This window comes from Lynx canadensis, chromosome B4 (assembly GCF_007474595.2).
Source record: "Lynx canadensis isolate LIC74 chromosome B4, mLynCan4.pri.v2, whole genome shotgun sequence".
NCBI lineage: Eukaryota > Metazoa > Chordata > Mammalia > Carnivora > Felidae > Lynx > Lynx canadensis.
Window position 1 is genome coordinate 87,095,234 of NC_044309.1, and position 23,479 is coordinate 87,118,712.

The 23,479-nt window shown below is 35.1% G+C and overlaps 1 protein-coding gene across 2 annotated transcripts in view; it reads right to left on the reverse strand.

Moving 5' to 3' along the window:
- TAFA2 (TAFA chemokine like family member 2) overlaps positions 1-23,479 on the reverse strand; it is a 483,290-nt gene that overhangs the window by 143,541 nt on the left and 316,270 nt on the right. For both annotated transcript variants that reach the window (XR_003970434.1, XM_030323093.1), the window contains exon 2: positions 21,312-21,418. Coding sequence is in view for 1 of the 2 variants with exons in the window: in XM_030323093.1 (XP_030178953.1) it covers positions 21,312-21,417 (106 nt within the window). In the remaining variant the exon portion in view is untranslated. The remainder of the gene's footprint in view (positions 1-21,311; positions 21,419-23,479) is intronic.

Below are 23,479 nucleotides of genomic sequence, written 5' to 3' on the forward strand. Positions count from 1 at the left end.
TGCCTTCCTTACAAACAATCCACAAAGCAAGCTCATCTGGCAGTACCACAGAACATAGAACTATATGCACAGTGTACATTTCTAGGTTAATATAATACATAATAGACTACCTACCAGTCAAAGAAAGTTGCTATTGTGTTGAGCTGAGGACCAGCTACAGAAATGAGTTGAAGTCACAAGGAATTAAGCATGATGAAATTGTCTGTGTGACATGACAGAGATGGGTTCCAGGAAAAGAGGACACAGAGAGCAACGATATTTCATAAAGAGAAGAAAGTCAAATAATAAACTAAGAAGTTTCCAAGGCAATTAGTTGAGTTAGTATTTTAAATCTCTGGTGTCTGAGAGAGCTCCAGCCTGATCATGTCTGTAGCAGTTATAGCACTACCAACAACAGAGGAGTTTTTTTTTACTGTGACATAAGTCATTCAGTGAGACTATAAAAATTGTAACACAAATTTTCACTTGCATTATTAATAGTTTTTACCTATGTTCCCATGTTTAATCAGAGACACTATCTCTAGATAAAAGGAAAAGCATATGGAGACTCCAAATATGCCCAAGACCTTGGTCACCTGCAAATTCTGGATCCTAATATCCAAGCCCAAAGCTTCTCATTGCCTTTTTAGGCCAGAGAAAAATGATACAGAGACCTTGAAACACTGCAGTGCATGAGAGGCTGTGGCTTGACGATCAACCTTTGATTTATGAAGAATTTGTTTAGCACAGGAATGTTTCCTATGAGGAATCAGTATTAGGGCTTTGAGAGAAGCCAGATTTGAAACATTAAAAAAAAATCCCCTAGAGAGTTGAGATAGGTCAGTATCCCCCTGGAAAGATTACCTATTTTCCAAAGAGAGTATCTCAGCATTTGGAATTACAACTTCATATTTTAAAGCTCCCCAGCGTGTGCAAGAAGCATAAGCAATCATTTGGTAACTCTAAAGTCTAAAGCCCTTTGCTACTACCACTCGTGTGAATGATCCACAAAAGAAGATTCTATAAAAATACAAAAAATACAACCTACCATATGGTAAGGGTCCAGGATGTTCCTATTGACAGAATAGGTAGTTGCCTAATTTCATTTTATAAGTTCATAATTTCTTCACTAACAGTACAATGCCATGTCTGTGTTGAACTGACCACAGAATTCTTATATAAAATAAGCTTTTGTTCATTTTCATGATATTATTGAAAGTGCTACCAGTCTACATTGTGAAATAAAGTAATACATTTAGAGCCCAGATTGGGAGTCCAGACTCTTTTTGAAATATGAAGCTTTAGCTAAAGAACAACAAAGTGAATCTTGAAAAATAATTCTAGAACCAATCATCAATAGCAATATCCTAGAGTACCTTCAGAGGTTCTGTCTTTGCATGTCTCATTTCCATTGCAAGTCTGATGGAAAGACTTTTCTCTATACTTATTAATGCATTGTAAATATTATTGTGGCTTTATATCTCATATTCCTTAGCATACTCTCTTCAAGTTATTAGGATTTGGGGCTTTTCTTTTGATCAAATATACATACTCACTTCCAAGAGCATTTTCTTAATGATTAGATTCAAGTTCAAAAACTACTTCTGAAAGATGAGTGGGAATCATCCTACTACTTCTACCAAGGTGATACAGCATTTTCATTAAAAAGACAACTTCACAGAAGTTTATGACTTATTTGAGAACTCTTCAGTCTGATAAAATAAAATCATAACCCCGAAACAAATTCAAGTAAGAAAACCATAATGAATAACAGGTTTTAAATGTTTCTATGATAGAAAGGTACACCTTATTAAAGCTATAGTCTTTGTTCATATAACCTGAATATTATTGCAATTAAAATAAAAACTTGATTTGTGGTTAAATGAGAATGCAACTGCAACCTAAAACAATCACCTGACCAAAGAGCTCTGAGAATGACAGTCACATTTTGATAGAGATATTTAATGTCCTCCATAAAAACACAAAGAGATTAGAACAACTGTTCAGTTAAAGTGGTAAAAGTTCTACAATTTCAAAAATCCAAGCTGTTACTGGGGAAAAACCGAAGACTCAAGTTTATCTCCCAGGGGTGTTTCATCAAACAAGTTGTTTTGTGATCATAGCTTAGTCTCCCTTCCTTCTTACTTCCCACATGGATTTCTCATCCTTCCCTTAGCTGCCTTCTCACCACCTACGTGTTACCTCCCATACAAGTCCTTTACTCATCTATTAACACATCAGCCATCTCCTACCTACATGGACACTCTAAGGCTGACAGATTTTTGCACTTTTTAGTAACTTTTTTTGGTACTTTTTGCACTTTTCAACATTAATATGAACTTGCCTCTATCAGTTCTTCTGCTGTTGTTATTATATACATGTGAACATGCTTTGTCCTTATCTGTGAATGGTAAGATTTTATTAAACACTCATGGTGTTCATACTTTCATTTCACAAATGTGCTTTTCTTTTAGTTGATGAGTTCCTTGAGAGCACAATGATCTAATTCATTGTGATGATCTCCTGGAGCCTAAGCAGTATGTGACATATGATAAATGCTCAACCCACGTTTCTGAATGAATGAACGAACGAATGCTTGGAAGGGAAAACAAAAGACAATCAGAATTTGATTTTATTTCTGAAACTTAATTGTTTTCAAAGAGTTGATTAGTATAAATTACTTTGAAAAAACACATTATATATAAAATGTGTAAGAGAAATACGTTGGGATATAATTATATGTTAATATGATTTACCTAGAAAGGTGAAATTTCTTCAGTGTTTTTTTTAAATGGTCTCATTTACAAAGTTCATTTAACATAAATTTTAGAAATATATAAATTGCAAAGAAAAAAAGTGCTTCATCTGTCTTCGATCTAAATGTCTAGTGGGCACCAGCATTCTGGAGGAGTATTTGCTATAGGGTTTCATATCAATGTTAGAGCAGCATATTTTTGTGAGGAAACAAATACAACAGTAAAGGTGATTTTACTTAGGTAACATCTGTACTGAGATAAGACATTTGCAAAGTTAGAAAAAAACACATAAGCTAAAACTACTACACAAATAACCTAATAACATATTTTCTCCATGGATCCTCTATTAGTGAAGCTGTCACGTTTATCTATAGTTGATTTTCATTTCTTTTTTAACGCAGTTTGGTTCAATTCAAGTAAAATTTTCAATTAATTTTCTCAACATGAATCTTCCAGTGAACTAGTTATAACTTGAAAATACATTACAAAACAACATGTAACACTCTACTAACAGGTAACACTCGGTTTCCTCAAAATACTCCCACAGGTATATATTTGCAAAAGCATATTAATTTCATGTATATGCAAATAATTAAGGGACTGATCATTTTATGTGCCATATTCAAAAGGGAAAGAAAGTGTTCCCTATATGACTTACACTTTAATTTTATTTCCCAAGAAATGCCTTTCAAAATAATCAATACTTATAAAAGTATCAGTAAAATTTAAATCATACATCTAGTAAAAACTATAACTTACATTTTACGGCCCTTTAAAAGAAATATCACACACATTATCATTTTTTATCTATCAATCCAGTATAGGATATAGAAAAATAAGCACCTATTATTCCTATTTTATGGATAAAGAAATTAAAATTTCAGAGATGATATGTTTTATTCAAGGAAATTCAGCTTAAACCCTAAATTCTCTTGACTCAAGTTTTTTTCTCTTTTCACTACTGTCATCAGATATGTATATTACCTTTTAAAATTAGTCTCTCAATCTGTTTATCCTACAAATGCAGTCTCCCACAGTCATTGTGAACTTATAAACAATTTATTTGGAAAAGTAGACATGTTCATCATGAGTGATCAGCTAAGTAGTCATTGTTTGGTAATTTAATATCTTGTCTTGTGTCCTGTTTATTTTATTTTATTAACATCCAAATATCATGACTAGACAAATTACTAAGTAAATGACTTCCTATTATCCAGGCATCCAATGTGTTAGTGATACAGACATGATATTCACAATATGAAAAAGTAGAAACTATAGAAAATACTAAGAATATTTCTCAGTGGCCCAATAACATATATTATTGTAAAAATTATAGAACAGTATGGTTTGATAATCTGATAAGAAACGTGTTCACAGCACTAAGGTTAGAAGGCTGATGTGACTGAACAAAAATTTTAGTACTTCAATAGGCCAGTATTTTTTCTTATCACATTCATGAAAAAGACATGAATAAAATAAATCATATGATATACGAAAGAACTTTTTCCCTCAAATATGTTGTCATACGAACTCATTAAAATGTAGATTATTGATCTGCTAGGTGATATTAGCTCCTCCAAATCCTTAAGGTCTATTATGTCAATATGTTATTGGGGACTTTGATAAATGATGATTAATGACAGGAGAAGAGTATTGTGAAACAGATAGCACACTAACAAAAATTGACTAACTCTGGGTCATGCATTTTCAACAAGGGTGAAAATTGATTTATGAGAAAAAAATCTTACCCCCTAACTATAAGTCACAGATATATATGCAGCACACAATCAGATATACAGTATACCTGTGGTATTAAAATCTTAAAAGAGTGGGGATCAATTAGGGGGGAAACAATCTAAAAACTCCTTAGAGTGCAAAAACGAGAAAACAATTGAGAAACACTCCTCTAAGTAAACAAGGACTAGCAAATTCTAAGTTAAACTAATTCAAGATGTCTTTGACTTCTTTTGATTGTTGCTACACAAGGCAAATCAATCATAGGAATACATTAAGTTTCCCCAAATAATTTATGGAATGCTTTTTGATGCCTACACAATGTCCAGTATATGCCCGAAAATAACTAAATATTTTTCACCTAACGAATTTTTCACAATCAAAAAAAGAATAAATGCTTTATGATGTTTATCTTTTTTTAAGCATGCAACTACACAACAATGATATATACCTTTATTCAGTGACTATCGAACCTGCCAATACCAAAAAAAACTATATTGTATTTCCTGAAATAGTAAGATCTAGTCTCCTCATAGTAGACCTGTTCTACTTTAGGTTTATTATAAAAAAAAAATTCTTGAATGCATGAGACTGTGAAAGAATATTCCTTTCACAGCCCAAATAAATAATGTATTTCAAGTCATACTAGAAATAATAGGATTATCCATTTTTTAACTTTAAATATTCAGAATTTCTCTAATTCTATACTTCCAAATACATTCTGAACCAAAACCAAAACCCAATAACTTAAAATAAAAAGAGAAAAAGATTTCTTAAATGTAATTTTTAAACTTTTTTTTAAAAGTCAACATTATACTTAATGCTGAAACACTAGACCTGCCACCATTATTTTTTTTCCAATGGAATATTATCCAGTCTTTTTTTAATATATGAAATTTATTGTTAAATTGGTTTCCATACAACACCCAGTGCTCATCCCAAAAGATGCCCTCTTCAATACCCATCACCTACCCTCCCCTCCCTCCCACCCCCCATCAACCCTCAGTTTGTTCTCAGTTTTTAAGAGTCTCTTATGCTTTGTCTCTCTCCCACTCTAACCTCTTTTTTTTTCCTTCCCCTCCCCCATGGGTTTCTGTTAAGTTTCTCAGGATCCACATAAGAGTGAAACCATATGGTATCTGTCTTTCTCTGTATGGCTTATTTCACTTAGCATCACACTCTCCAGTTCCATCCATGTTGCTACACAGGGCCATATTTCATTCTTTCTCATTGCCATGTAGTACTCCATTGTGTATATAAACCACAATTTCTTTATCCATTCATCAGTTGATGGACATTTAGGCTCTTTCCATAATGTGGCTATTGTTGAGAGTGCTGCTATAAACATTGGGGTACAAGTGCCCCTATGCATCAGTACTCCTGTATCCCTTGGGTAAATTCCTAGCAGTGCTACTGCTGGGTCATAGGGTATAGACCTGCCACCATTAAAATAAAAAATAAAATAAAAACAAGGATATCTGGTATCAGTATTAAATTCTTAAATTCTTTTGTAATTATGTAAATTTGTAAATTTCTGTTCAATGTTTTGAAATATGAAATCTAAATGAAGAGCATATTTAAAAGAGGAGACCAGGTTATCATTTTAGTTATGCTAGATACTGTTAGGAACAGGCAATGCTGAACATGAAATATACTTGCATCTATCCTCATAGAGCTTATAGCTAAGTGGAAAAGTAAGCATTAACAAATAAATTGTACAAATAATCAATTAAATGTAAGATAAGACATATAAAGGGTACAAGGTACTATGTGACCCTTTGAAACTAACCTAGAAGGATATGAAAAGTTTTCTGGGGGAGATAACAGACGTGAATAATAGCTTGCATTTAGGTAGACAAATAAGGCAATAAAATGCAAAAGCCACACAGAGGCAAATGTCACACAAAGGAGCCCAGTGCCTTCAAGAAACTGCAAAAGAGAATGCGTTTGGATCACACTAAGAGGGAAGGTACCTAAAGAAGAAAACCAGAGACAAATCACACAGGGCTTTGTCAATTGTGTTCTAAGTTTTAACTTTATCTTCAAGGTCCTAGGGGTACCTGGGTGGCTCAGTCAGTTGAGCGTCCGACTTTGGCTCAGGTCATGATCTCGCGGTCCGTGAGTTCGAGCCCCGCGTTGGGCTCTGTGCTGACAGCTCAGAGCCTGCAGCCTGTTTCAGATTCTGTGTCTCCCTCTCCCTGACCCTCCCCCATTCATGCTCTGTCTCTCTCTGTCTCAAAAATAAATAAACGTTAAAAAAAAATTTTTTTAAAAAGTTCCTAAAAAGTAAAATCACCAAATATTTACTTTTTTTAAATGTTTGTTTACTTTTGAAAGAGAGACCACACGTGCAGTGCACACACAAGCAGGGAAGGGACAGAGAAAGGGAGACAGAGGATCCAAAGCAGGATCTGCACTGACAACAGAGAGACTGATGCGGGGCTTGAACACACGAACCAAAATGTGAGATCATGACCTGAGCAGAAATCAAGACTCAGAAGCTTAACCAACTGATCCACCCAGGTACCCCACCAAACATTTACTTTTAAATTTCACTTCAGTAGTTGTGTGGATAATAGATTAGAGTCAGGAAATACTGGATGAGAAGTGAATTGCAATAGCTCAAAGAAGACAAAGACCGTGGAGATGGAGAACATTCAGATCTGAAAGGCTCTTAGGAATGAAAACTAACAGGATTTTACAACTGATTGGATATGGGGAGAAATAGCAAGAAAGCTGTCAAAGATACTGCCGAAGACTCTGGCCTGAACAACTGGCAAATGAGCAGTGCCAACTGTGGAATGGGGAGCATACTGTTGAGGATGCCGTCTGAGCATTCCGAATTAAACAGATGTTCTGAGAGACCAAACAAAAACCAGAAGGACAGGGGCGCCTGGGTGGCTCAGTCAGTTGGGTATCCGACTTCGGCTCAGGTCATGATTTCACGGCTTGTGAGTTCGAGCCCCGCTTCGGGCTCTGGGCTGACAGCTCAGAGCCTGCAGCCTGCTTCAGGTTCTGTACCTTCCTCTCTCTGTGTCCCTCCCCTGCTTGTGCGCGCTCTCTCTCTCTCTCTCTCTCTCAAAAATAAATAAAGATTAAAAATTTTTAAAAGAAAGGAAACCAGAAGGATAATGATACCCTCCCTTGACTTCACGGGTACTAAGTAGCCTTCAGAAGAAGGTGGGAATGTCTTGTGTTTCTAGCAAGAAAGCCCATGCCAAGTCCCAAATTAGCTGCATATATCTGGTGCCTATCACAATGGCTACCTCAAACACTAAGAAGAAACCAGGCAGGTACCTGAACTGGCCATAACTTCAGAATGTCTTACTTACATTCCAAGAGCAGAATTCTAACAGGATACACATGAGGAGAGAAAATTCAAGACCTACTACCCAGTGGACAAAAAATAGGAATAGATGAGAAAATAGGAAGAAAAAAACAAGGGCTGCAGAATGTTATTTTTTAATGAAAGGGAGAGATTATAGTAACTCTAAAACCAGTTTCACAGCATCATGTAAAAATATATGACATTTAAAAAATTCTCTTAAAGTCCTGCTTTGTACTTCCATATAATTCAAGAAAAATGGACTTGATGAAAGCAAGGATGACAAATGAGTTGCAACAACAGAATGTGGAGTAAAAGTTTGGAACTGGAAAACAGATATGTGGATGTAAAAGAGAGCCTAACAAGAACATGTAAAAGAAAACAAAACAGAAACAAGAAAATTCAAAGCATCATTAGTGTTCTGATTTAAGAGGGTGGACTGAAAGACGCATCTAAGTAGGAGGCAATGGCAACAAAATTTTAGAATGAATTTCCTGGTCTTAGGAAAGAGACTCTCTAGGCTCGCAGTGCAGAATTATCAGAGAATGGGGGACTGAAAGCAGCAGATAGGTGTGGAAAGGGTGAGGGATTGAAGGCAATAATTAGGAGCCTTGGTGAACGCTGTCTGAGAGGCAATTAAATCTCCAGTTACTCTCCATCATTCTATGTCACTAGGCAGCTGTCCACCTGCCAACCCGGCAAAAGCTTGTAGGTTTATTATTTGGGAAGAGACACAGGTAGTGTCTGGACAGGGGAACCCAAGAGAGAGGAGAGGTTACGGGCACCCTACTGAATCAACTACAGAATGGTGAAGTGAGACATAACTGCTCACCCCAGCTGCTCTTACCTTTCAACTCTCTGACATTCTCAGCCAGGAGATTAAAGGATTCTTCTCTAAGAAATCTGGCCAGTCCAAAAGGGAAAACTCAAATGTACTGACATCGCTGGGCCTCCAATGAAAGCCCTACATCATCTTAAATTGAATCTCAAATTCTATAAGCCCCAGTGACGTGCCCAGAGTTTCCAGAGCGGACAGTTTGGGATTAACTCTCCGTTATTTGAGAAAAGCTTCTAGCATGGAACACAGAAACTAAAGTAACAAAGGAGGGAAAAAATATATATATTAGAAGCAAAACTATGTAACAAGAAGTATTTACAAATGGGGGGCAGGAGAACATCAGATAACAAAATAGCACATAGAAATTAAAAGTATAAAAAATATATAAAATTTTACACAGGTTTAGACAAATAAAGGTGAAAATATCCCCCGCCCCCGCAAAGAAAAAAAAAAAAACATAAAGCAAAAAGACAGAAAATATAAGACTAGAAGAAGACAAGTCCAGGAGGCCAAAGAGACAAACAATAGGGGATCTAGAAACAGAGAGGAGGGAAAAAATAAAACAGAACAAAAAGACAAAAGCATTATTAAATGCAAAGTAAAAGTAAGGTTTTCTTTGTTCTTTGTTTTTGTTATTTGTTTGTTTGTTAAGTTTATTTATCTGGGGAGAGAGAGTGCCTTGAGTAAGGGAGGGGCAGAGAGAGAGAGAGAGAGAGAGCAAGAGAAGCCCCATCAGGCTCCACACCATCAGGGCAGAGCCAGATGTAGGGCTCAAACTCACAAACCATAAGATCATCACCTGAGCCGAAACCAAGAGTCCAACGCTTAACTGACTGAGCTACCCAGGTGCCCCAGTAAGGTTTTCTTTGAAAACTGAAATCTAAGCTTGGAAAGATTTACTCCATAATTGAAAGAAACTAAACCTAGATATATATTGGCAATAATCATTTTTTTTAATTTTAAGGTAAAAGAAACTGTCTTAAAAGTATCCAGATATTCCACCCCCCACCCCCCAACAAAAAAAGAGAGGCAAGATTACCTCCAAGTTAGTAAAAGAAGTATGGATTAAAATAGACTGGGGCTTGGGGGCTCACACAAAGTGTGTGCTAACACAGTGACTAGACAAAATATAAACTACCGGTCACATGACACAAAGCATTTGTTCTTTACAAAGAGCTTTCATAAAACTATAAAGAAAAACAGGGTCCTCTAATGAAAATAATAGATAAAATACATGAAAAGATAATTAATAAAAATATCAGTGATCAATATATCATTGAACATGTGTATCATTTTAGTAATTAAGAATTGCAAATTAAAACAAGATGAACTCAACCAAGATTAAACAGAACGATAAATCTCGGTGTTGACAAGAATGTATAAATTCCCTGCTGACGGTAACGTAAATTGGGATGTTAGCAACTTGACACTATATATCAATATGCATACATTTAACATATAATAAATATTAATAAACATCTATATTAGATCATTTTTATCAGTGCTTCTTTTAGATTTTTCTAAAAAGAACACAAATAATTTTATAGTTAAAAATACCATTGTCCAAACACAGTAATATTTTAAAATTTAAGTCATTTGACCTAATAATTCCATCACTAAAAATCTAGCGTAATTAACAGATATGGGGAAAAGCAACATACAAATGTTCATTATAAGAACTATTTTATCAGAGAAAAATAAACAGCCTAACTACCCAATAATATAGTGTGGCTAAATATTTTCATAAGAAATATGAAGATAGTCTTGCAATATAATAAGAAAAATCTATGGATATAACATATTCTTGATATTATATGAATAATATTCAAGAATAGTGATATATGTGTAAGATTATAGGTGTTATAGAATTTCTTTATATTTTTATATACTTTCCAAAATATCTCCAACAACAAGCGTAGGATGCTTTACGTTCTGAAAAATATAAACATTATTTTAAAACAACATTAAATTTGGAAAGCATATAAACTGAAAATACACAATGAACATGATCAAGCTTTAAGAGTTATGTAAGGTTTTCAAACAGATCAACAGTAAGAAACACTGAATTGGCAAAGGAAACGATGAATAATTCAAATAATAGAAAATGAAGAGTTCAAAATGTATTCATTCATTAGTACTCAAAAATATTAACTAAAACTTGAATAACTATGTAAGGACCTTTTTATTTAAAAAAGATTTTTTTAAACTAATAGCCAATATTTTCAGAGTGGTAAGATGGGAAGTTTTATATACCTCTGCGAGGGAAGACAGAGTAAATTGATAATATAACTATTCCTGCATATATAATATACATTCCTATATAAATATTCCTGTGGTAGATATTTGACACTTTCTTTTCCAACATTCATTTTTCTGTGTTCCTCTCTGTACTGAAGGGGGATGGGATCTTAGATATTAGATTTCTCAGATTGCCTTGCCATTTAGATACTGTCCATCAAGGTATGACAGCCATAAGGTGTGTGCTTAGATCTCCCTCAAAAGAACCCACTGCAAAGAACATAGTCGACCTATGACGTCCACCTGTCCCACCTGTAGATCCATTATAGGCTCCCACCAAGGCCACACATTCCCTGAGCTGCTACCAGTGGCTGAGCATGACAAGAATTCTATAGCACATAATGGGACTCTCTCCAAAGGGTAACCTTTGCTTAAGGATTCCAAGTTTGCCTAAGATGTTTTCAAAACTGTGCTGAAGTTTGAGGCTCCTCCTCCTCAACCTTCCTTCTTTTCTTCTCTTCTTGCACAGGGGTCAGAACTTCCTCATGCTCTGAAGGCTTGCCTCCATATACTCCTGCTCCTGCCCCCTTTGTACTTCAAAAGTGTCTCCCCCAATAAATTTCTTGCACATTGAATTCCATCTTGGAGTCTGTTTCTCAGAGGAAGGTTCTCATAAGAAAGGGAGACTGGAAGAACAAAGAGCCATCTATTTTTTTTTTTTTCCTGTTTCTGGCTTCAGAAGTGCTAAGGAAGGATAATGTAGATGCCTGTGGGCTTTGGCAGCATTAGTGGAGTCTGGCAGCATCAGAATTGGTGCAGGCTTCCTACTCAGTGGCATTGGAAGTGATTCCTAAAGCAGTACCAGTGTTTCAGCAACCTCGACAGCAAATACATTCAGGAGCTCTGGGTAACACTGCGTTTGGGGAGGGGGGGGTTGTTTTGTTTTTGTTTTTTTGCTCTTCCACCTCTAGAGGCAGGAATGGCTTTCTGCAGTTACCAATGTCTGGGGAGTAGTATCACCCTCCTTGTTTCCTTTCCCACCCTTTCAATACTTTTGTAGCCAATTCCCTATTTTTAAATACCTTAGTATGATCTACTCATTCCAGAGTGAACATTGAATGATACATACCTGTTTCATTCTTTTTGACCTCAGAAATTGTCATTAGTGTTAACTATGTAAAGAAATGAATATGAACAAAATTTATTAATAAATTTAATGAATTAATATTACATGTAAATGATTATTGCACAAAAATTTTATATTAGTACGAACAAACAAAAAAAGTCCCAAAGAAATCTAAGACTAGAGAGAAGTAATTTACCAAAGGAATTTAGAGTACATTATTATGTTTTCTTAAGCCCCAGATAAGATTTGTGTTTATGAATGGTGTTTAGATATATAAGTTAATACACATCATTTACTGTTAATTATACAAAGTGGGGGGAGGGGAATGTTAAATATGCAGTTATCAGATGAGTCATAAATTTCTTATCTTAGAAATATATCCTGGGGAAATTTTTTACATGTAAAGCAAAATACATGTACAATAAAGTCAATTGCAGTGTTGTTAAAAAACAACCAACAACTTGAAAGATCCAAATGTCCATCAATCATAAAAGAAATAAACCATAACAGTATATTCATATAGTGGAATCCTATGTCACAGCATAGATGAATCTCTAGAGAAAATCTTGAGGGCAAGCAATAAATAACACTTAAAAAATGTCCATAATAGGATTCCACTTTTACGAAATTAAAAATCACACAAAATTATGTTCTGTTGTTTAGGGGGAGAAAGTCAGGAAAGGAGTACATCTGTAAGAGGGGGGGTTATAATGAGGGTGAGGCATAAGGAGCTGTGAGAGGATGACAATATTCTATTTCTCGTCCTGGTTGATGGTTGCCCAGTTGTTTACTTTATAATTATTCTTGCAAGTGTACATACATGTTTTATTCTGTATGTATGAGATATCTTAAAATAAAAGAAGAAAAATATCAGGACATGGAAGGATAAACTCCAGGAAGACAACACCTCTGTCTTCATCGTTTAAAACAGAATCACCAGCTCAGGGCAGTTCAGTCTCTCACTTACCTATGTCCATGTCAATAAACGTGTGAATAAATAAATGAATGAACATCAAGCTCTCAGACATTTTAATATGTTCATAAATTAAGCCAGATGAAAATACGCCCAAATGACATCTAATAATTACCATGTGAAAGGATTATAGGTAACCCTATTGGTCTTCTTGATATTTCTCTTCATTACCAAAATTTCTCAAATGAACATGTATTACTCTGAAAATAAAATAAAATAATTAAATATGTTGTTAAAAGTTCAGAATTAGGTCAGTTTTATGTTCTGGCCACTTTTCTTTCTATGGGAACATTAATCCAATTGTTTCCACAAACAAGATCCTTACAACACTGAATTGTATCAATATTTTATAGTTTTCAGAGTACAAGTCTTTCATCTCCCTTGTTAAGTCTGTTCCTAGGTATTTTATTCTTTTTGGTGGAGTTGTAAATGGAAATATTTTCTTAATTTCTCTTTCTTAGTGTATAGACACTCTATCAGTTAGTGGGCATTATTTTTGTATTCTGCAATTTTACTGTATTTATTACTTCTAAGAATTTGTGTTTGTTGGCTTGTTTTGTTTTTTGGCGGAGTCTTCAGGGTTTTCTAGGGATAATGTTATGTCATCTCCAAATAGTGACAGCTTAACTGCTTCCTTACCAATACAGATGCCTCTTATTTCTTTTTCTTATCTTTTTCTTATTTCTTTTTCTTATCTGATTGCTGTGGCTAGGACTTTAAGTACCGTATACAATAAAAATGGTGAGAGTGGACATCCTTGTCTTGGTCTTGATCTCAGTTTTTCACCACTGAGTATGATGTTAGCTGAGGGTTTTTCATATGGCCTTTATTATTTGAGTTATGTGCCCTCTTAACCCACTTTGTTGAGAGTTTTTATCATGAATGGATGTTGAATTATAAATCAGAATTCCTAAACTTTGGTATACATCATAGTCAGGTGAAAACCAGCCCAAGAGAATCTATTAATATCATAGCTAAATTGGATCAATTTTAACTGTTAGAAAATCAGCATTCTGAATATGGCCTCAAAGGAACTACACCAGCCACCTTTCCAAGCTGACTGAATGCCACTAACCTCCTTGCTTATTTTCTCTGCAGACACAGCAGTCTTCTCAGCTCCAGAGCATTCTGTTCCTTCATATCTCAGCACCTCGCATAGGCTGCTACTCTGGCCTGGATGCCCCACCCTGTGCCTACTTAATTCCCACTCCCCATTCAAAACTCAGCTCAAAGGTCTCTTCTCTAGAAAAGACTTCCCTGATCACCCTCCACCATTTTACAGTTTAGATACTCTTATCCTGAAATTTTATTTTTATAATACTCTTATACCATTTTAATTAAATATTTGTCTGATTATCAGATTAATGTTTTCTTCTCTGACTATAAGCTTCATAGCACGTGGGTCATGTCTATTTTGTTCACTCTTATTTTTATTGAAGTATAGTCAAAACATAATGTTACATTAGTTTCAGGTGTACAACACAGTGATTTGATAAGTTCATATGTTATGCTGTGCTCACGACAAGTGTAGCTACCATCTGTTACCATATAATGCTATTACAATACTATGGACTATATTTCCTACGCTGCACCATTTTGCTCACTTTTATATCTCCAGAACTTGATCTAAAACTCGATCCTCAAAATAGATTAACAATCTCAATATACATTAACAGGCCTTCAATATAGATTTTGTTTACTGGGTCATTGGTTAGATAAATAAATAAACTATGAAAATAAACCAACAAAGAAATAAAGAGCTACCGAAAAACAAAAATTAAATGACAGCTCTCTCTTCCAAGCTTTGAACTAAAAATCATCTGAATTTTAATTTTTTTTTCCTTTGGAAAAAATTCCATTTAATCAAAAGCCTCAACTCAGATTAGTAATTACTTTGTATGACAATGAGGATAATATATATTAAATCTTAGCTAAGGAATTTTGATTTTTTTTTGTATGTAACTCAACTGTGTGTATTTCTTTTACACTAATACAGATCCTTTTTCCAACCCAAATATCCTGTGATGACTCATTTTCTTTAGATTTAGTTTCAACATGATGGGTAGAGGAAGAAAAGGCTAGAAAATATATTAGCCTCCTAAGATTAATGACTATATTTTTCTGTAGGGAACTTCGAGTCCTAAACTGAAATGTTTCCTCTCTGATCCCTAATATCTGAAGCTGGACCTAATGTAATTGCTTCCAAGGGGGAAATACTGCTTATGCTTTCTGACTGGCTGTCACAATGCTCTGAGTTAATCACCATCCCTTCCCAAAGTGCCCAGCTCAGTACAATCATGAGAATTCAGGACTGAATCTCCACGGCAGTTCGAGCAATAAACTTATTTATCTGTGTGTGAGGGACTTTTAGTTCCCAAAGCTCAGAATATTTTACTAAGTTGGTGACATTTTCTGATTTTTAGATATCTCATTTTTCAAACCCAAATGCTCTGGATTTCTAGTGTTCCTACATCGTGTTCAGAAAGCAGAGTAACACAATTCTCCATTTGGTTGCTCTTGAGAGCACAATGCTATGGCACTGATATTTTAGAGTTATTTATTCCATTCTTTCATCTTCATTTGCCTGTTCTGTAATGGCCTAATCTCCTACCACTATCTTTCTTACATCCTCTCCTCTATGCATATCATCCTCCTCACTGTCTCCAAGCATGCTCCTACTTGAAACCATTCATGTTTATTGCTGCTTTGCCTGCAACACCTTTCCCCTAGATATTTCTGTGGCTGGCTCTAGTGGAAACTTTAAGTCTTACCCAAAGGCTTTATTTAAAATTACAATCCCTCTTGAACACTTCTTATACCTTTCTTCTTTTATTTTTTCCATAGCACTTACATGATAAAACCATTTTATTTTTCTCTTTATTATCTGTTTTCCTACCTCTAGGACAAAAGTTCCATAAAGACAAAAATTTTTGCCTCTTTTATGTACTGATATATTCTCAGCCCTTATTTTAGGTACATGAAAATTACTGAGTAAAACAAATATCCCATTGGAATTACCATAACTTAATACTCTTATGAAAACTACCGATAGACTCTATAAGTCTAGGAGTACTGGTTCCCAGAAAGGAGATACTTTTACCAGGGGAAACAGTAGGAGTTCAGCTGAACACAAAGCTACAGCTGCTTCCTGGTAAACCACATAGACCAACAAGAAAGAAAGGAGTTAATAATATTGATGTGGCAAATGACCCTGATGACCATGAGGAAGAGGGTAGTTGCTATGAATGGAAGGAGGAAGTACAGAAACGAGTATGTTAGGCTCTCGGATGATTCACTGGGTCATTTTTTGGCATCTTCATGTCAGTTATAACTATAAACTTGTAAGTACAACCATAGCATTAAGAACATGATAATCCAGGGCTCAGAATCCTCAGGATTAGGTCTGGGTAAAACATCAAGCAAGCCTACCTGATGAGAAGTGCTGGCTAAAGGAAAGTGAAACCTAAATGGCTAGGGGGCTGGACAGATCATGAGTATCAGTAATGGCCTTGGTACCAACTGTATTATCAAGTACCTTTTCTTAGAAATTGCAACCAACTGTGACCAATTTGATAAACTTTGCCTGGATGAAGTGAACTTATATAAGCAGCAAGTGGATCTGAGGGCTATGAAAAATGGACAGTAATGGAATACAGATGGTGCAATGTTACCAAGATTCTTTTTTGTCAGCTGTGCACCTTTCCTACATTTGCTGTGAATGTGAGCAGAATGTTAGCAGAATGTTCTCAGCTCTTCCCTTCTTCAGAGGTTTACCCTCTGCAAAAGAAGAGCCACTTCCCCAGGAAGGCAATCAACAGACTTGACTAGACAATTACTAGTAGACACAAGGGTGGACGAGGCTGTCTATCTTATCTCAAGGAGAGGCCAACTCTGGAGCAATTCATGTTTCAGAGCACCTTCAAAGGACCTGACCAGGCTATTCTCCAGCTGAGACTGTATTTGTATTTAGCCTTTATTTCCTGCTCTATCCTGCTGCCCTTGCTCTCCTCCTGAGAGCACTCTTTTAATAAATCACATAAACAAGAATTCCTGACTTGGCTCTGCTTCTGGAGAACCATACCTAGGACATAGGGTAATACGCAAATCATCTGAAAGAATGCATCCTAAGCACAGGCCTTAAAGATTCTCACAAACATGATTTCAATGAACATTAGTTCATAATTTTTTTTTCAAATCACAAAACTTTATAATACATATCATGAGTGAGATTCACCAAGAAAAAGACACAACAATTTTAGAAAAGAGAATCAACTCAAATATAAAACATATATATAATATACATAAAACATGTATTATATATACAATATATTCTGTATATATTATATGTTGTATACATACAACATATATTGTCTATATAAATATATATAACTATATATACTTTAAAACATATATGATATATACAAAACATATATTATATAAAATTCATAAAAAGAGGAAATGCAAACATGAATGACAACAAAAATATATCAATATCAAAAGTCAATTTCACCAAAAGGAAAAAAAAAGTAATCTTGAATAGCATATAGTAGATGAAACTAAAACTCAATATATGGATTAAAGAGAGATTAGATTGAGGAGAACAAAGAACTAGTCTGGCAAGAAGATGTGAATAAATACCCCAGAATATAGTACTGAGAGACTTAAAGGTGGAAAATACAAAGGTTGAGATACACAGAGGACACTATGAGGAAGCTGACATACACATGACCAGAGCTCTAGTTTAGTAGAGATAGTGGTGTAGAAGAAATATTTGATGAGATAATGCCTGAAATATTTTCAAAGTTCATGGAAGACACCAATCCACAGATTCAGAAAGTCAACCAAACCACAAATAGTGTAAAAAGAAATTCACTACTAGGTATATATCATGGTTATATGGAGCAAGACTGCCTAGATTTAAATCCTGCCTCCGAGTTACTAACTAGCCATTAGAGGACAAAGTATTTAACCTTCATTTGCTAATTTCTGATCTGTAAAGTGGGTTTAATAATATTTCATACTTCAGAGATTGTTATGAGGATTAAATGAGTATCTGTAAAGCTCTTAGAATAGTGCTGTTGAGTTTTTAATATTCAGCTTTCTAATTTTTCTCTTGAATGTTTATACAAGGTGCTCTGAATCAGATATAGATTCAGATATAGATATTATGATTACCTCCCAATAAATAAGTATATTGGCCTGCTGTGCCCCAAGCCTTACTCATGATGAAAACCAGCTCAAACGTCCTACACAAATAGCTGAATACTTTACAGGTGAATGAGAGAAGAATGGGCTTTTCATCACTTATATACAGGAGAGACAGTCATCCTCTCCCATCCTGAAAGGAAAAAAAAAAAATATTTTGCTGCTTTGAGATGGGTTGGAAAGGATCCTAGGTTCTCACTCTAATCTTTTGAATGTAAATACATCTTTCCAAGGGTCAAAGAAACCTCAAGGGTCTCCAAGATCTGAGTTTCATACTTAGAAAGGTAGTGGCCCTAATCTTTCCGACACCTTGAGAGCTTAATCTAGGGACCTAATCCAAGCTGTTAACCATTTATTTCACTTGAGGGGACAAGAGGAATTTTATCATTCTTTTGAATCAAAGCAATTAACTATATAATTAACTCTAGGTGTGATATATCTCAGAAGGCTGGGGCTTTTTATTGGAGCACTGAGAACTCCAGAAAGTTTCACTTTCCCACAAATACCCACCCTATACTGAGTTTAAGTGATTGTTATATAAATAAAAATAAATACAATTAATGAAGCTATAAAGATAAGAGCAGAAAGTAATGACATATAAGAAGATACACAAAGGACAGGATCATTTGAAAATGAATAAAACTGACCAATTCTGATTTTCTCAATCAAGAAAAGAGAGAAGACACACTAAGCACTAGTCACATAGAAAAAGGAGATATACATACACACAGAGAGGGTTACAAAGATAGTAAGAAAATATGCCCTGACCTACTTTATTAGCACTAACGCTTTGGAAAACCATTTGGCATCATCCGGTAAGTCTGAAGATATGCATGCCGTGAGAACCAGCATTTCTGTTCCTCAGAATGTGTTCTGAGAAACTCTCGCACATGTGCACCAGAAGTATGCAGATATTATAGAAGCATTGTTCATAATGGCAAGAAAATAGAATACCAAATGTTCATGTACGAGAATATAAATATATTAATTGTGGTGACTTTATACAAAAAAATACAGAGCAATAGTAAAAAATGAATAAACCAGAGCTATATGCCATCACCCATAATTAATGCCACAAATACTTACTGGGCAAAGTACAGAAGAATACAGTATAATACTATTATGCAAATTCAATAACAGCCAAAATTAAGGAATATGTCATTTAGATGTAAAGACATAGTGAAATTAGAAATAAATGCAAAAGAATTATAATCACAAAATTTAAGAATAGTGATTATCTGGGGATCTAAGAGACAAAGGAATGAAATCAGAGTGGCAGACATAGCCACAGAGTATTAGAAATACTACATTTCTCAACTGGGTGGTGAGCATGAACCACATATTCATTTTATAGACATGACTTACATATACATCATACTTACTATTTTAAATGTAAATTAGTTTAAAACAAAAGGGGCATTTTGCATGGATCCTATCACTTGGCTTTGAGCTGAGAAAGCATCTTTATCACAAACCTTTGCTTCACAAGAGTAACACCGACCATTCCTATAACCGTCCTCCACCCAACTTCTCTCAATTCTTCTTTTATCGGCTGGGAGGGGGAACTGGGGTGACCACCCATCACAGAAGGAATGGTGTGTCTTCTCCTGTTACATGAAGGCAGGGGGTTCGGCCCTAGTAGTTTGCAAGTCTTATTAAAAGGTGAGTATTTGGGGTGCCTGGGTGGCTCAGTCAGGTGTCAGACTTCAGCTCAGGTCATGATCTCACAGTTCATGGGTTCAAGCCTAGAGTCTCCTTCAGATTCTGTGTCTACCTCTCTCTCTGTCCCTCACCTGTTCCTGCTCTGACTCTGTCTCTCAAAAAAAAAAAAAAAAAAAAAAAAAGAGGTGAGTAATTAACACTACTTTGTCCTTAGATTTGGTCCATTGTTGCCAATTGGAGGCATGGGGAATAACGTCCTTCTCGCCATCTTTTTAATTTTACACTAGTAACAGTTATCAAAGACCATTTAAAGTTTGATTTGCGGATCAGTATGCTGTATTAAAGAAAGAAGGAAATTCTAAAAAAGACATGATATAATTAATATTATATGTATACACTGCCACACACACTGTGGGGTGAAAACAGGATTATAAAATATGAAGGGCTGCTTCATAAAACTCTCTTATTTTGAAAGATGTCTCTTTTTGGTTTTAAACATGGGGGTAAAGATTTTGTCCAAGAGGCATACCTCTCACAACACATCCCTCCTCTCCCTGGTGTTAATGTTCCATGTGATGCTAATGAAGTGCACATGTGTAAAACTAATTTAAGTGTTACAGAATTCAAGGCACTCTTAACTCCCTCTCCCCCTCAAAATAAAATTTAAAGGTTGCTCATCTCTAGACTTTACAGAGGACTGAAAATTGAATTGTAAAATCATATTTCACAGAAAAATCTGAATTGACTATTCAGGTTATGAATACTTGATTATGGTAGGGACAGTTCAGAAATAGCCCCATTTTAATTCATTTTGAAAAGGTAGTTGTTCATATACTGAGTCTTACGCTCAGGAAAGAGAACAGAAAGGTCCTGAGCTGTCAGGCTTAACACATATGTTTAAAACAAATATTCTCACTCTGTCCTGAATTGAGCCTGCTGAATATCGTACTAGGGATAGAGTCCAAAAGGTGGTGAAAGAGGTACTCTGGCATGAAGAAATATGATCCATAAAAAGCACTGAGGGGAAATTTACATATATATATGTGCATATATATATATATATATACACATACATACATATTTACATATATATTATATATGTATATTAAGATACAGATCCTTTCATTACCAGGATGACTGCAATTTGAAATTCATGTTTATTACATGTCAACTAAACATTTTAACATCAATACCTTGAAAATGGAAATGACGGCAGAAAGGCAGAGCCAAAATTCCGAACTCTTTGAACTCTTCGCAGAAATGGCAATAACCCTAGAAACATTTAAGCAATCATGCTTCCCCTAACAAAGCCATATCAAGGATAACTCTCTCTGCATTTTTACTTAAAGAGAATGACCAGGAAGGACCCATACCCAGTAAAAGTAACAGACCAGTGAAGAGAGAACAGGACAGTCTGGGTTAAAGGAAGTCACTTTCTACAGAGAGCTGAGGGGAAAAAAATCAGAAGAGCTTACCTTTATGATGGTTTGCACTGGACACAACTTTCCCCCACAAGGTCACAATAAATATTATTATGAGCAGCTTTCCTTTTGTGGCTTTCTGTAAGTATCTCTTACTCATCCTGCAAATAAAAAACAATAATAAAAAACCTAAGCATATGAAATCACTGTTTTTCCATTATAATTGTGCTACATTTAAAGCTTTCATGACACCTGAACACCTGAAAATTGCATTTATTGTATTTGGAAAGCTGTTTACTGTATATAAACTCTGAAAAGAAAAAATAAAAGTATTCCAAACAAACTACCTTGATATGATGAAAGAGATAAGAGAGGCCCTATCTCAGTCAGTCTTCATTCACTTAACAATAGACTAAATCAACTGGGAAACATTACCATTTTTCTCCATATAAATATAGATTAACTTATTCACAAAATCCAAGGCATAGTTGTTTGAATAAATAAGTGACTTATCTTACTTTTTTTCCTAAAAGATTCCTTCTTCAATGCCAAGTCAAATGGTCAGAGTAAACAGTTTAGATAAAATGTGTGAGATGAATTCCTGCCCAGAATAAACTCATTTCAAATCTATTATTCCTAATGTGCTTTAAAAAAAAAAAAAAGTCACCTGGTACAACTTCTTACAGTGCTACCATTAGAGACACACAGATGTTTTAATATTGTTGGAATCCACCATTCTGCACTTTATCAGAAGCAGGAGAGAAATGGAAAGCAGATGAAAAATACCAAGCAAACATTTTATTATTTTTTTAACGTTTATTCATTTTTGGGAGACAGAGATAGACAGAGTACAAGTGGGGGAGGCGCAGAGAGAGAGAGAGACACAGAATCTGAAGCAGGCTCCACACTCTGAGTTGTCAGCACAGAGCCCAATGAGGGGCTCGAACTCATGAACCTTGAGATCATGTTCTGAGCCAAAGTCAGACACTTAACTGAGTCACCCAGGTGCCCCCCAAGCAAACACTTTCAAGTTGAATGCACAAAACTCAGGAAAGCGATGTTCTAATAAAATAATAGCCACCTATAATAAAAGTTCAGCACCTACTTTCTCTAGCTTTCTATGACAGTATTTCAGTCGTTCTTCACAACAAATTTGGGATATTGGTATGTCCATCGCCATTTCAAAGATGAAATTTAGAAATTTGCCTAAGCTCATATTTAATGATAGAATAAACATTCAAACCCAGAAATGCCTAATTCTAAATTCCTTACATTACTGCCTTGTTCAGGGGTGAGTGAAACTGATATAAAATGCAATTCATCTGCATTTATTTCTGAGGGACATAAAACATATGTCCATCACTTAGTGCCTTCTCAGATTCTGGTCCTATATTGAACTCCATTCTTGTTTGACCTACAGATTCTTACATTATTCCTAGGGAAGGTTCATGAGGTCACTTTCTGACCTAGCTTGATTCTTCTTCCTCTGGATTCTCTAAGTTACCTCTTTCCTCACATCTTTACTTCCAAAAATTCCATCTCCAAAAATATGATTCAGTGGTAGCAATGATGGCTATAATTTTGTATAATTTTGAAAAGGAGTCTTTCATATGGGTAAATGCCTTAAAATTGAATTATTATCTATTTTAATATAGATATATGCTAATATTCCTTGGCATGAAGAAGTTGTATGCACTGTGTATACACTATACACAGAAGATAATAAGTACTCAAAAATGTTAACAATTACTATAATCAATGATAGCAATGGAAATACATGCTGTTTTCTAAAAACTACACTGAAATTACAACTATGTAAAAGGTGTATGTATATAAACACAATGGAGTTTGCCAAAATAAATAAATAAGTAAACTTTTAAATCAAATAAAACAATTCATTGGTTAGTCCAGCATTTCCCTTGGGGCATTCTGTGAGGCATCAATTTTCACAGAATGTTAATACAGTATTAGTGAAAAACATAGGGGGCATATATGTTTGTGTATGGGATTCAACAAATGTAAGAGGCATATCTGAGTGTGCAGCATTTTCCAGAAGCCTTTCTCCACAGAGTAACACAGGATACAAGTGTTCCCAGGAAGCCTCTTGGAGAAATAATCTGGTCTTGTATTCTCTCTCCGTAAACCAAATACCCATTCTACACCTTCCATTTTGTAGCCTTTGTTTCCTCTCAGGACTCTTACTACTAGTTTTGTTCTGAGAA